This window comes from Peromyscus californicus, unplaced genomic scaffold, assembly GCF_007827085.1.
Source record: "Peromyscus californicus insignis strain IS unplaced genomic scaffold, ASM782708v3 Scaffold_19__1_contigs__length_69161282, whole genome shotgun sequence".
In the NCBI taxonomy this organism is placed as follows: Eukaryota; Metazoa; Chordata; class Mammalia; order Rodentia; family Cricetidae; genus Peromyscus; species Peromyscus californicus.
The window spans coordinates 9458037-9471443 of NW_026294491.1; the positions used below are offsets into that span (position 1 = coordinate 9458037).

Genomic DNA, 13407 nt, shown 5'->3' on the forward strand with positions numbered 1-13407 from the left:
TAGCTCACACTCCTGATAAACAGGACACCACTGTAAGGCTGGGTGTCACCTCCCAGGACAAGGGCCTGTATGACCACTGAGCAGACCAACCCTCACTGTGTTAGTTTCCCGCTACGTCCTTGTGGTACCAGCTTACATCAGATGGACACCCTGCCTGTTGAGAGACCCAAAGAAGAAAGAGGGGAGTCAAAGAAAGAACCATGGGGCTGGGGCATGATTTCCCTGGAGCAATGCTGAGGTTTGGGGGCCTCCTCAGCCTCTGTAGCCAGACCCTCCATGGGGGTCAGAGTTTCTGTGTTTCCTGATATCACCTCACCTGGCAGCCCAGGACAGAGAGCACATGTGTCTCCTAGAATCTGTCCCTCAGGCCTAGGGAAAGGATATGCCTGACCATGACAGTTTGGGGGCCTGGTACCAGAAAAGGGTGAGAATTTCTACCAGGCAGACCATGTGAGGATCTTGGGGGTCTCTCCTCCAGGCCCCTCCTTCCCGGACTGTCTCAGGAAGCAGGTGTCATTCTAGACAGAGCAAAAATCCTTGTAGGAGGTGCTGGCAGGGAGAAAGGGGCTTCTCCAGCACACACACACACACACATACACACACACACACACACACACACACACACACACACACACACACACGGACGTGGACACATACATACACGCACAGGTTCAATAGGACCCCTGGTTCATGAGAGACTGACTAGCAGTGAGGTATGGCAGGCACTTACCTCTGCTCACACTGTTCCTGAACGTGTTGAGTGCAGAGGTCCACCCTGTGTCCTGCTGGCCCCCCTCACCACAGTCAAGCTCTGCCCACAAAGGGCTTTGTCAGTGTGACGCTGATGGCGATGTTGGCCTCCCCTAACTGCGGTCTCTCCTCAGTAGCTCTTCTACGATCCCGATGGGTGTGGCCTGAAGAAGATGGCGTCCCTGTACTTCAGTGACTTCTGGAACAAGCTGGACGTTGGTGCCATTCTGCTCTTCATAGTAGGACTGACCTGCCGGTGAGTGGCCAGGGTACCCCTGCCTTCTTTCTGCGGGGCACCTGGACCCAGCCTGCCTTGGCGCTGATGGAGAAAATGGTGTTGGGGTGTGTGACTGCTCTTTGCCCAGCTTGGGTTGCTGTCACATGTATGGGCCACCAGCTGTTATTGTTCGCCTCAGCTTCTCAGACATATAGTGTCCTCTTTGCCCCTCCCTGCTGGGTTACATCCCACTCGTGACAGCTCGTGTATCTGAGAGGTGGTGGCCCTCTTCCTTCTTGAGGTAGGATGGGTATGGCCAAGGCTCCTGGAATTGTTTCTGGGATATCCTTGCACCCGGGATTTTGGACTCTACTGAAGCCAACCCAGTTCTCTGTGAATTTTTTGCCCTTGATGTCACCATTGCCTTTGACATATTTGGGCCTGGCTCCTCCAGAGCCCTGTACCTCCAAGGACCACCCCAGGCCAGGGAGAGGTTTCAGAAAGCTCTGCCTTCTAGGGAACAGAGCCTGAGGTGGTACCTTGCCCACTGCCAGGCTCATCCCAGGGACGCTGTATCCCGGGCGCATCATCCTGTCTTTGGACTTCATCATGTTCTGCCTCCGCCTCATGCACATCTTCACTATCAGCAAGACGCTGGGGCCCAAGATAATCATCGTGAAGCGCATGGTGAGGGCACAAAGGGCTTCCCTGGGAGGGGCTGGAGCCCACGGCTGCTGTGAGGGAGGCCGAGGGCTGTGCCCATAATGAAAGAGGTAGGATGGTACTAGAAATGACCGTTTGTCCTGTGTCTTACCTCTGCCTCATCCTCAGAATCTCTGAATATCCCTCATCCTACTGTCTGGATGCCGCCTCCTCCAGGCGGCCTTGCCTGTTTCTCATTCCACAGCCCCAGCATGGGCCCCATTGCTGCTCAGATGCAAGTCCTTTCTTCTTGGGTCATCATTGTCCAACCCCATTCCACATCTGGGGGTATTCCTTATGAATACGTCAGTGTGCTCTGTGAGGTGGCGGGGAAGCCCTGGTTGCTCCTGGCATCCTGCATTCATGTCAGGGGGACAGCAGGAAGAGGAGATCCAGGGTGGGAAGGGCAGCCCATTGCTTCACTCTCTGCAGATGAAGGACGTCTTCTTCTTCCTCTTTCTCCTGGCGGTGTGGGTGGTGTCCTTCGGAGTGGCCAAGCAGGCCATCCTCATCCACAACGAGAGCCGGGTGGACTGGATCTTCCGTGGGGTCGTCTACCACTCCTACCTCACCATCTTTGGGCAGATCCCAACCTACATCGATGGTAGGAGCCAGGTTGTGGGCATCTAAGGGGCAAGGGGGTTAGAGAGAGATGGAGTGGGGGAGCTCCCTAGGACTCCTTAAGAGTTCAAGGTTACAGGAGATGGGGTTCATTTCCAGCCAGGCTGTGTGGCTCTCTAAGGACCAGGAAGGCCCAGGGCTCCACTGGGGTCAGCTTGTCCTGCATGCCGACAGCCTCAACAGAGAGCGATGGGCACCTGCATTTCCCAGTCGATGAGGAATGTGACAGCAGGAACTTAAGATGTATGGGGCACAGCTGACCGCCCACAGCATCAAAAGCCACCCCATCCCCCTCTCCCTCACTCCACTACAGTCAGAAATGACTGCTTACTCTGTGGCAGAAAGACAGCTTTTCAGTGTGAGGGTGTGTATCTGTGCCTGTGCGTGAGCTTGTGTGTGCATGGACATGTGTGAGGGTGTGTATCTGTGCCTGTGCGTCAGCTTGTGTGTGCATGTACATGTGTGAGGGTGTGTATGTGAGTATGTGTGTGAGTGCAGGTGTGTAAATGTGAGTGTGTGCACAGGTGTGTAGATGTGAGTGTGTGCACAGGTGTGTGAGTGCATGTGTATGAGTGTGTATGCATGTGTGGTGGCCAGAGGACCACCTCAGGTGTTATTTCTTAGGAGCCACCCACCTTGTCTTTTGTTTGTTTGTTTTTACTTTTTCCTTTATTTTTATTTTGTGTATATGAATTTGCGTTCATGTGTGTCTGTGCACCACCTGTGTGCACTGCCCAAGGAGGTCAGAAGAGGGCGTCAGATCCCCTAAGACTGGAGTTACAGATAGCTGTGAGCCTCCATATGGGTGCTGGGAATTGAACCCAGGTCCTTTGGAAGAGCAGCCAGTGCTCTTAACCACTGAACCATCTTTTCAGTCCCTCATTTTTTGAGACAGGATCACTCATTGCTCTGGAACTTGCCTAGTAGACTAAGCTAGCTGGGTGGAGTCCCAGGGATCCATCTGTCTCCTCCTTGGCCCTGGTATTGGAAGTGTGAGCCGTAACATCTGGCTTTTAACATGGGTCCTGGGGACTGAACTCAGTCATGAGGCAGTGCAAGCATTTTACTGATGAGCTATTCCCCAGTCTCATGTGGTTTTTAAAACCAGCATCCTTCAGGTAGATTTCCCACATCAGCTACCTACAGAAGGTCCTCACATGCGTGGTGTCTTCCGGAAGCTAGCTTCAGACCCCGTCCCTGTAACAGCCACTGCCCTCCTCCCTCTCTGAGTCCTACAAAGCCACCCATCTGCTGCTGTCCACACACATTCGCCCTCCCGGACATGTCACACATGCTAGACCTAGCGTGGCATAGTCAGCTGTGTCTGTTTCTGTCACCCAGTGTCATGTTTTCAGGGTTCACCAAGGGGTGTAGCGGTTATCAGCGCTTCATTCCATTTTATTGTATTTCTCTGCATGGATGAGGCACATTTTAATTATTCATAAGCTGTGGCCACTTGCATGCTTCCTAGACTTTGGCTTCTGTGGCTGCTGCTGCTGCTGCTTCGAACTTACGTGCATGCTGTTGTGCGGGTGTGTTTAACTCTGAGAAATGCCAAACTGTTCCCACAGAGGCGACGCATTCCAGTTTCTCGACGCTCACCTCACACTCATTATGTTAGCGGTGTGTCCTTGTGGTTTTGATTGGCATTTCTGTTGTGGCTTCTGCTGAATATATCTTCATGTGCTTACTGGACCATTTGTACATCTTCTTAGCAGAAATGTCCATTTCTAGCTTTTGCTTATTTTCCCCCTTCCATTATATTTTTATTATTGAGCTTTTAAGACTTTTATCATAGGACTAGTTTGCAATATTTTCTGTTATTACAGAGGTTATCTTTTTTTATTTATGAAAAGACACTTTCTTTGAAGCATAGAATTTTAATGAGGTGCGGCTTGATTTTTAAAATCGTTTGTGCCTCTGTGTCACGGTGGAGAAAACATTGCCAAGCCCAAGGCTCAAATGGTTTATGTGTGTGTTTTTCTTGTAAAGGTTTATAGCTTTCGATCTTTCTTTCGGCCTCTGACTCATTTGCAAAAACTAGCTTTCAGCCTTGCCCTATCAATGATACTGTTCTCTTTCCCTATCCAGCCACAGATCTACTTTATCTATACACATTAGTATGTGAGAGAAGGGCCGTTCTTTTTTTATTATTATTATTTTATATGTATTGGTGTTTGTTTGCACCATGTCTGTGTACCCCGCTTGTGCTTAGTGTCCAGGGAGGCCAGAAGAAGGCATCAGATTCCCTGGAACTGGAGTTAGAGATGTGACCCACTATGTGGGTGCTGGGAATTGAACCCAGAGCCTCTGGAAGAGCAGCCTAACCTCGGAGTCATCTCTTCATCCCATCCCATTCCTTTTTTTTTTTTTTTAAAGACAGGGTCTCATTATATAGCCCTGGCTACCCTGGAGCTTTCGGGGAGTCCCTTGCCTCTGCCTCCCCAGGACTGGCACTCTGCAACCACAGTGCTTGGCAAGGGTCATTCTTTCTCGCGTGGCTGTCTATTGTCCCAGCAGCATCAGTTGACAAGTATGTCTTCCTGAGCTGTCCTGGCCCCTTGTGAAAGGCACCTGATCCTGAATGAAAGCATTCATCTTGGGTCTCCTATCTTTTTCCGCTGGTGTGCATCTGGCCTTGCCCAGCACCTCCTTGCCATGGCTGCTGCTGTAGCTTGTAGTAAGTTCTGAAACTGGGCATGGTGAGTCCTCTGGCTTTGCTCTTCATTTTCCGAATTGTTTTGGGGTTTGAATTCCTTGGGTCTACATGAAGTTTGGGGCTTTGGGCTGGAAACAGGTGGTCTCTCTGACCGTTTGGTCCACTGGCTTACCTTAGCCATCCTTCAGTTTCCAATGGCCAGGTCTGGAGCTGTGAAGCTCATTCTGGGGTGTCTTCCTCCTTTTTGTGTTATTGTTGTTTTTTTCTTTTAGTTCTATTATTTTCTTTCTTTCTTTTTATTTTTTTAAAGATTTATTTATTTATTTAATGTATGCAGTGTCCTGTCTGCATGTATACCTGCACACCAGCACCAGATCTCACTATGGATGGCGGTGAGCCACCATGTGATTGCTGAGAATTGAACTCAGGACCTCTGGAAAAGCAGCCAGTGCTCTTAACCGCTGAGCCATCTCTCCAGCCCCCAATTTATTTTATTTTTAATGATGTGTATGCGTATGTCTGTGTGAGGGTATGTGTGTGTGATAGCGGTGCCCACAGAGGTCAGAAGTGTCTGGTCCCCTGGAGTTGGAGTTACAGTAGTGGAGAGCCACCTGAAGTGGGTGCTGGGAATTGAACTTGGGTCCTCTGGAAGAACAGTTATGTGCTCTTCTCTGCTGAGCCACCGCTCTAGATCCTGGAGTGCCGAGTGCCAACTGGGACACAGCTCTGGCTCCAGATTCCCCCTGAACAGCCCACTTCCTGCTTGAGGATACCCAAGTACAGACAGACCTCTTGTCAGTTTGGACTCTCGCCAGACACCCAGTCCCTAACTCCTGGGATGCAGGTGTCTAAGCCTATGGGGACGGTCAGTGCCCCAGTGGCCAGGGTCCCTGGCAGGAAGTTTCTCGTGACCGACTGCATGTTTTTTTGTCCCCTCCCACTCCCCACAGGTGTGAATTTCAGCATGGACCAGTGCAGCCCCAATGGCACAGACCCCTACAAGCCCAAGTGTCCCGAGAGCGACTGGACAGGGCAGACGCCCGCCTTCCCTCAGTGGCTGACGGTCACCCTGCTCTGCCTCTATCTGCTCTTTGCCAACATCCTGTTGCTCAACCTGCTCATCGCCATGTTCAAGTGAGTGTGGGCACCTGTGCAGGGAAGTGCTCTCTGGGGCTGGCGTGTGCACAGGCAGGCGAGTGACAGCCTCATGAGAGTGTGTGGGGAGCTCCTGAGGAGCCAGCACGGCACCCGGTCTGTGTCACTGTTCCCAGGGGCCCAGTAGCCCCGGTCCACTGACTTCAGGTCATAAGACCCACTCCTACTCTGAAAGGGAACAGCTCAGCCATGGGAGGCCCAGCCTGCCCACAGTGAAACCCTTGAGCCCTTGGCCCTCTTGTCTCTACAGGCAGGTTCCTGGTGGCCGTGACCTTTGGAAGTCCCTCCATTATGGTGTGCACGATATATTCTTTTCTCACCAGCTGATTTCGGAGGGGTTCACCTTCTGTTTTATAGTATTCTAAACATTGAGAACTACATGTGCTAGTTAGATCTGAGATCAGGGCAGGGAGTGCGGGTAGGATTTGGGTAGACTCTGTCCCTCAGGCAGGAAAAGCTATCTGATAAAGTGGCACATGTCCTTTCTCCTGCTCCTGGGCGTCTGTGTAAGTTCTGAGTACCTGAAGTACCCGAGACACCATCCTCTGCTTCTTCAAATTACTAGATACACAGAGAAGCTCTGCGGTGTCCAGTGCCCATGTCTAGCCCCTCACAGACGCCATCTTTGTTTATTCAGGAGTATAAATCTAAAATCCCTGTGATTTCCTGTCCTCATCCGTTCCCAGAAGCTGGCTGCCTCTCGGCATCTGGCCTACTTCCCGTTCACCTGCTCCGGCTGTGCCAGGCACTTGACCCCAGAATGTTGTGTCCCACAAACATTCTGATACCTGTACCTTTGCCTCCTGCCAGCTACACATTCCAGGAAGTGCAGGAACACACAGACCAGATCTGGAAGTTCCAGCGCCATGACCTGATTGAGGAGTACCATGGCCGGCCGCCGGCACCTCCCCCCTTCATCCTCCTCAGCCACCTGCAGCTCTTGATCAAGAGGATTGTCCTGAAGATCCCTGCCAAGCGACACAAGCAGCTCAGTGGGTCCCCCTGCCCCCCCCAACACTGCCCCTGCCCCTGACACTGTGCAGTCCCACCATCCTGGGTGCAGATGCAAGTGTGGGGTTCCTTCCAGAGCCCTGGGCCATCGTTAAGCATGCTGCTGGGCTTTCCCTGCACCTGGCATGAGCCAGTAGCTCCCTGGGCCTGGATATGGAGTAATGGACCCTTTCCATGGGGCCCTAGGTAGGTCATCAGGTCTTTGCTAACCCCATCCTGCCTACAGAGAACAAACTGGAGAAGAATGAGGAGGCAGCCCTCCTGTCCTGGGAGCTCTACCTGAAGGAGAACTACCTGCAGAACCAGCAGTACCAGCTCAAACAGCGGCCAGAACAGAGGATCCAGGACATCAGTGAGAAGTACAGAGGCTAGGAGCCCTGGGGGATGCATCCTTAAAGCCATGCCCTGTAGCCTCAAAGCCATTCCAAGTGCAGTCCCATGGGGCAGGACCCATGCTCAACTTGTAGGAGAGGAAACTGGGTGTCATTGTGCCCAGACAAGCAATCAGGGCACCCGATTGTGATGATGATGGCAGTGATGGTGACGATGAAGGTGATGGTGATATGGTGATGATGTTGATGTGGCATGATGGCAATAGTGACAATGATGTTAATGCTGGAGGTGATGGCGATGATGGCGATGATGCTGGTGATGGTGTTGTGAGTGCTGGAGATGATGGTGACTAGAGTGATGATGCTGGTGATGGTGATGATAATGCTGGTAGTGAGAGTACTGGAGAGAATGGTGTTGAGAGGGATGGTGCGGCTCCAATAGTGCTGATCGTTATGGTGATGCTGATGGCAACATCAACAAACCTCAATGAACTAGCCAATGATCAAAGTCCCTTGTACCTATCGTGATGGGTGAGCTAGACAAAGATGTAGCATTTGCTTGGATACAATGACATCAAGTTGTCCTTGGAATGCCCTCTACTTAGAGCAGTTGTCTACTCAGGGTCCTCGTATCGAAGGGTCTTTCCTGCTTCCCCACTCCCCGTCTGCACCCCTAAATAATAACGAAGGCTGGCTGGTTGGCAAGTTTGCTGGTGTGTTGGTTAATGGCTTTGTGAGTGCATTGTTTGGTGAGTCTGTCTCAGGTTCATTTGTGGTTTATTGGTGGATTTGGAGATAAGCTTATTGGTTGGTGAATGTATCAACTGATTGCTTGGGGGTGGTACTAGGTACTCTTTGGTAGCTTGATAAAATACCATGACCAAGGCAACTTACAGAAGAGTTTATTTTGGCTTACAGGCCCTGAGGGTTAGAATCCATAACAGTGGCAACAGCATGGTGGCAGGTGGCAGGCATTTCAGCAGGAGCAGGAAGCTGAGAGCTCACCTCATTCTTGAACTGGAAGCCCAAAGCAGAGAGAGCAAATCTCAAAACCCACTGGTGACATACTTCCTCTAACAAGAATAACCTAAACCTTCCCAAACAGGGCCATCAACTGGGACCAAGTGTTCAAATACCCAAGACTGTGGTGGGGGGCATTTCTCATTCAAGCCACCACAGTGGGCTGGGGTAGTATCCAGCTGTCCCTTCATGAGCTACCTGAGAGAAGGGACAGAATCTTATAATACTTGACCCCCAGAGAAAGCCCAGAGTCAGGCAGAAACTCAGTGAATGCTGTGTGGTTCTTAAGCTATGGGCCTGGCCTGGCTAGCCTGTGGCACTCTGGGCTGTGTTCTTTGCTGGTACCACACTCTCACTGTCTATTTAAGGGCAGGTGCCAGGGTCCATGCAGCCCCTCCGAACTTGCTGTCACCACTTATCAAGAATGGTTGTATGGTGCCATTTAATTTTGAACAATGATTGTGTCCACTGCCCGGATACTGGGGTATGTGGCACCCAGAGAGCTTCTGAAATGGAGCTCATGTCTGGATGCTCCATTACCAGGATGATCTTGAAGCTGGGTCAGTAGAGTCAGCATGAGGGTTCTGATGGCGCAGTGTCAAAGTCATGCTGTGGACTGAACATGTGACCTGCTTCCCTACCCCTACCCTAGCCTTTCTTCTTCTTCTTCTTCTTCTTCTTCTTCTTCTTCTTCTTCTTCTTCTTCTTCTTCTTCTTCTTCTTCTTCTTGGTTTTTTTTGAGACAAGGTTTCTCTTATGTAGCTTTGGAGCCTTTCCTGGAACTCGCTCTGTAGCCCAGGCTGGCCTCGAACTCACAGAGATCCGCCTGCCTCTGCCTCCCGAGTGCTGGGATTAAAGGCGTGCGCCACCACTGCCCGGCCTTACCCCAGTCCTTCTTACAAAGAGATGCTGGTTGCTCCATCTTTGCACTGAGGAGGCAAAGACTCAGGAAAGGGACAGAAGTAGAATAGTACAGTGTCCGCCGCTGGTGAACAGTAGAGTCTGGATTTGGGGGCCTGTCCTGGCGATTTTGTGCTCTCCTGCCTCAGGGACCTAGACCTGAAGAAGTCAGTCACATGAGCCTACTCAGTCCTCACCCCAGATTTCCCTTCTTGTAGGAGGCTCAGAATGGACCTGATGTCCAGTTTCCAGCCTGGGGTCTGGAGGAAGCTGGCCTTCTCCAGTTATTTCCTGAGGTTGAAAAGGATTATTAAAATAGCAAATTTCCGAGATGGTTCCTACAGACATTCTAGGGGGAACAGTAGCTAGTGTGCTAAGATGTAACATTTCAGAATCTCTGGCCCGTGGTCTAGAAACCTTTAACAAAACTCTATGCACTCAGTAGGTGAGTGCTGCGAAGCACAGAGTGACTGGGAAATGATGAGCAATCCCTCAGACCCGGTGAGGACCCTGGCCTGGCCACTTTCTCTCTGGGGGTGCAGCGAGGGATCTGAGGCCCAGGGAGGCGCCCTGGTGTGTGGTGTGCCAGGGCTTATGGCACTGTGGCTGAGCGAAGTTGATCCCAGCTACTCACCCACAGAATATGGCTGGAGGTTTGGGAGTTTCTGCTGATCTAGATGGTTCTCGTGTGTCACTGTGACTGAATCATGGGGGTCCAAACACGCTGTAAATATCACGCTCACATGTTCACAAAGTTGTCTTGGAAAAAAAGGCAGGGGCACCGGAGTGTCGTTTGTGGACTGAAGCCATGCCATGCATGGGGAAGTAGATGCCAGCACACTCAGTGTGGTCCTTAGCTTCCCTTTCCTGAATGACTGTTCAAATTGGGTCACATCCCCAGAAACAGCGATCAGATGTTACACTGTGGCTCACTTTATTACAAAAGGATGCTGCTGGCAGTCGGCACTTCAAGTGGGAGGAAATAAAGGAATCCCTGGGCAAAGCCGCTCGGAGCTTGGCAGGCCGGCCTTGACTGGATGGTAGTTTAAACACAGCTGGCCACGGTGGGGAGCGAGCGGGGCTTCTGGTTCAAACTAAACATTCCCCAACAGCCCCAGTGCCCCACCGGCACTCAGGGTCACCACAAGCTTTGTCGTCCAAGACAGCTTTCAGAGCTCATGGCCCAGCACCAGGGGGCAAATCTGTGCAAGTGGGTGACTGTGAATGCTGTCACCTCTCCCAGCTGACATCTCTGATAGCCCATTGAGCTGGCCCCCTGAACCTGGGCTGCCCTTCTGCTGGGGCAGCTTTATTTTAAGATAGAGATGTATGTTGTAGATACTTTCAAATCACAGACAGTATTGAAGTGAGAGTCAGCGGGATGCCAGGCTTGAGCTATTGGGTTTGCTGGGGCTGTCTGCGATTTGGGGGTACCATATTTTATATAGTTGGCAGGGTCCCTAAAGCCTGTCTATTTATCCTCTGTCAGAGTGGACACCATGGTGGATCTGCTGGACATGGACCGTGTGAAGAGGTCCGGCTCCATGGAGCAGAGGCTGGTCTCCCTGGAGGAACAGGTAGGTTGGCAGTCGGGGCCTGGTGGAGCATTTTGTCGTGTGGTGACACTGAGACCAAGAACTTTGGGGGAAAGATGTAGAATGGAGGTCTATGAGAGAGAGAGAGGGGAAAGGAGAGAGTGAGCGAGCAAGTGAGTGAGTGATTGAGAGAGAGATAGAGACAGAGGGAAAGAGAGAGATAGAGACAGACAGACAGACAGACAGACAGACAGACACACACACACACACACACACACACACACACACACACTCAGAGAATTATCCATTGGAAGGAGCACCTTCTTTACTCCCTATTACATTCTACCCAAGCATTTTGCCCTGAGCCCCCTGCAGGTTTGAACGGTGAGGCACCCACATCAGTACACAGTCCTGGCAGTCCCAGAGTCCACATGGCTCCCTTCTCTATTCAAGGCCACCTCTTGGGACTATGTCTTAAATTTGACCGAGGCCAGAGGACCAACCTCAAGTTCTCCTCTGAGGCTGCATGGCCCAACAGGGTGCCTGGGTCCCTTGGGGAGTGAGGCCAGTCCTCTAGGCCATAAGCCACATGTATAATGTGGACCACAGATGTCAACCTAGTCTTTCTTGGGCCATGCCATCCAGGTAGCTCAGACGGCCAGAGCTTTGCACTGGATCGTGACAACCCTGAAGGACAGTGGCTTTGGCTCGGAGGCAGGTGTGCTGACCCTGGGTGAGTACATGGTCTCTTAGTAGCTTTCTCCAAGAGTCCGTGTGGTTTTGAGTCTGGGGGATGGGTTAGCAGGAGAGGCTGTTGTAGGGATTTTGGCTGTAGCTATCTTGATGCCCAATGGGGCCAGCTCTCACCTCCACCTATGAGCTGGTCTCTCCTGGCTTTAGCAGTTAACTGGATTCCTGGGGGCAGCACGCCATGCCTCCTTGACCTCCTTCCGCACAGCTTGCTGCAAAGTTGGGGGCAGGGAATAGTTCTAGGTGACTGAGACTGTCATGTTCACCAAGGCATAGAAAGCAAAGCCCGTTTCCCTAAATGTGCGGCTAGTCAGAAAATAGACATGAACGGTCTTCCTTAGGTGTGATTGGCCCGCAGGAAGCAAACTTGCCCCCATTAATTGGACAGACCCTGTCACAGCCTGTGAGGTTAGCTCACTGCTGAGACATTTAAGTGTGGCTTCAGTGGCAGGTGTCTGCTAGGCAATGCTGACCTAGCTTTTTGTCCTTCTGTGGCTGAGATTCCTGGGATGGGAAGTGGGGTCTCAGGGCTGGTGTCCAAACATGTGTCTGTTTCCAGCATCCCAAAGGACCTTCGATGAGCCAGATGCTGAACTGAACATCAGGAGGAAAGCAGAGGAACCTGGAGATGGTTACCATGTGAACGCCCGGCACCTCCTCTACCCCAATGCCCGCATCATGCGCTTCCCCGTGCCCAATGAGAAGGTGCCGTGGGAGGTGAGTATAACTCTTATGTGAACCAATGCAGGAGAGGCTTGGCTCTAGGGGAGGAGAAGAGTTCCTCCCGTGTTCATAGTGGCCTCTACCCATTACAGCCTCTCTGATCATCAGAGTATTTGGCAGATGAGGAAACTAAGCAAGGCATGCAGAGATTAAATCACATGAGCCATACAGCCCAAATGTGGAAGGGCCTGGTGAGGCGATCTGGCCTCACAGAGTCATGGCCCAGGGCTGCTTCTGGAGCTCCTCACATGCTCCGGCCTCATCCCATCCATCTTGTTCTTGACTCTTTGGTTCCCAGTGAGCAACTACCCCCCCCTTTTTATGACAGGCATAAAAGAGAGACACAGAGACAGGGATAATGGCATCCGCTTGCCATTCCAGCCTCCAGGGTTTTCTCTCAATTCATCTGGAACATTCCAGACTGAAGCTCCCTCCTTACTTTCTCTGCTGTATGGAATTCTTTTTATCTCTAGGGGCCCATGTAGCCTCTGTCCCACCTCTGGAAGGGTTTACACCATCCATAGCAATGCTTGGGCTGGTCCCATTGGAGTGTGCATCTGGAATTCTCCCTCAGCTCTCCCAGGGCTGAGAGATGCCCATGCACACCTGGGGAGGACGTTTGGTCTTGGTTGGGTAGTGGCCTCAGCTGTAGCTGCTCTTGGGCCCATTTGTAGCCCAGCCCCCCCCCCCCCCCCCCCCCCCCGCCTTGCTTGCCTGGAAGTAGGGCAAAACTCTAAGGAAGCTCATGTGCTGTGTTGTAGGCGGAGTTTCTGATCTACGAACCCCCATTTTACACAGCTGAGAAGAAAGACATGGCCCTCACAGATCCTGTGGGAGAGTAAGTGGCCCTTTCTCCAGAGAGACCCCAGAATTCACCTAGGGTAGGCCTGGGCAGGCTCTGCTTCATCTGCCCCAGAGACCCAAGGGCACAACTCATCCTGACAATGGACATGACCTGTGGCCAGAGGCCCCTCTCAAAGGAAAGGCCTGTGGTCACTGAATTGGGGCTACCAGTAGAGGCTGAGCCCCTGT

General features: G+C 51.8%; 1 protein-coding gene across 2 annotated transcripts in view; it reads left to right on the top strand.

Moving 5' to 3' along the window:
• Nucleotides 1-13407, top strand: part of Trpm2 (transient receptor potential cation channel subfamily M member 2) — a 50126-nt gene that overhangs the window by 27890 nt on the left and 8829 nt on the right. The window contains exons 18-27 of one of the 2 annotated variants that reach the window (XM_052744556.1): nucleotides 888-1006; nucleotides 1522-1654; nucleotides 2102-2273; nucleotides 5900-6083; nucleotides 6915-7096; nucleotides 7342-7474; nucleotides 10857-10944; nucleotides 11548-11635; nucleotides 12212-12369; nucleotides 13137-13213. In XM_052744556.1, coding sequence (XP_052600516.1) covers nucleotides 888-1006; nucleotides 1522-1654; nucleotides 2102-2273; nucleotides 5900-6083; nucleotides 6915-7096; nucleotides 7342-7474; nucleotides 10857-10944; nucleotides 11548-11635; nucleotides 12212-12369; nucleotides 13137-13213 — 1334 coding nt within the window. Of the gene's footprint in view, nucleotides 1-884; nucleotides 1007-1521; nucleotides 1655-2101; nucleotides 2274-5899; nucleotides 6084-6914; nucleotides 7097-7341; nucleotides 7475-10856; nucleotides 10945-11547; nucleotides 11636-12211; nucleotides 12370-13136; nucleotides 13214-13407 lie in introns of both variants that reach the window. The other variant, XM_052744557.1, reaches the window with a different exon arrangement.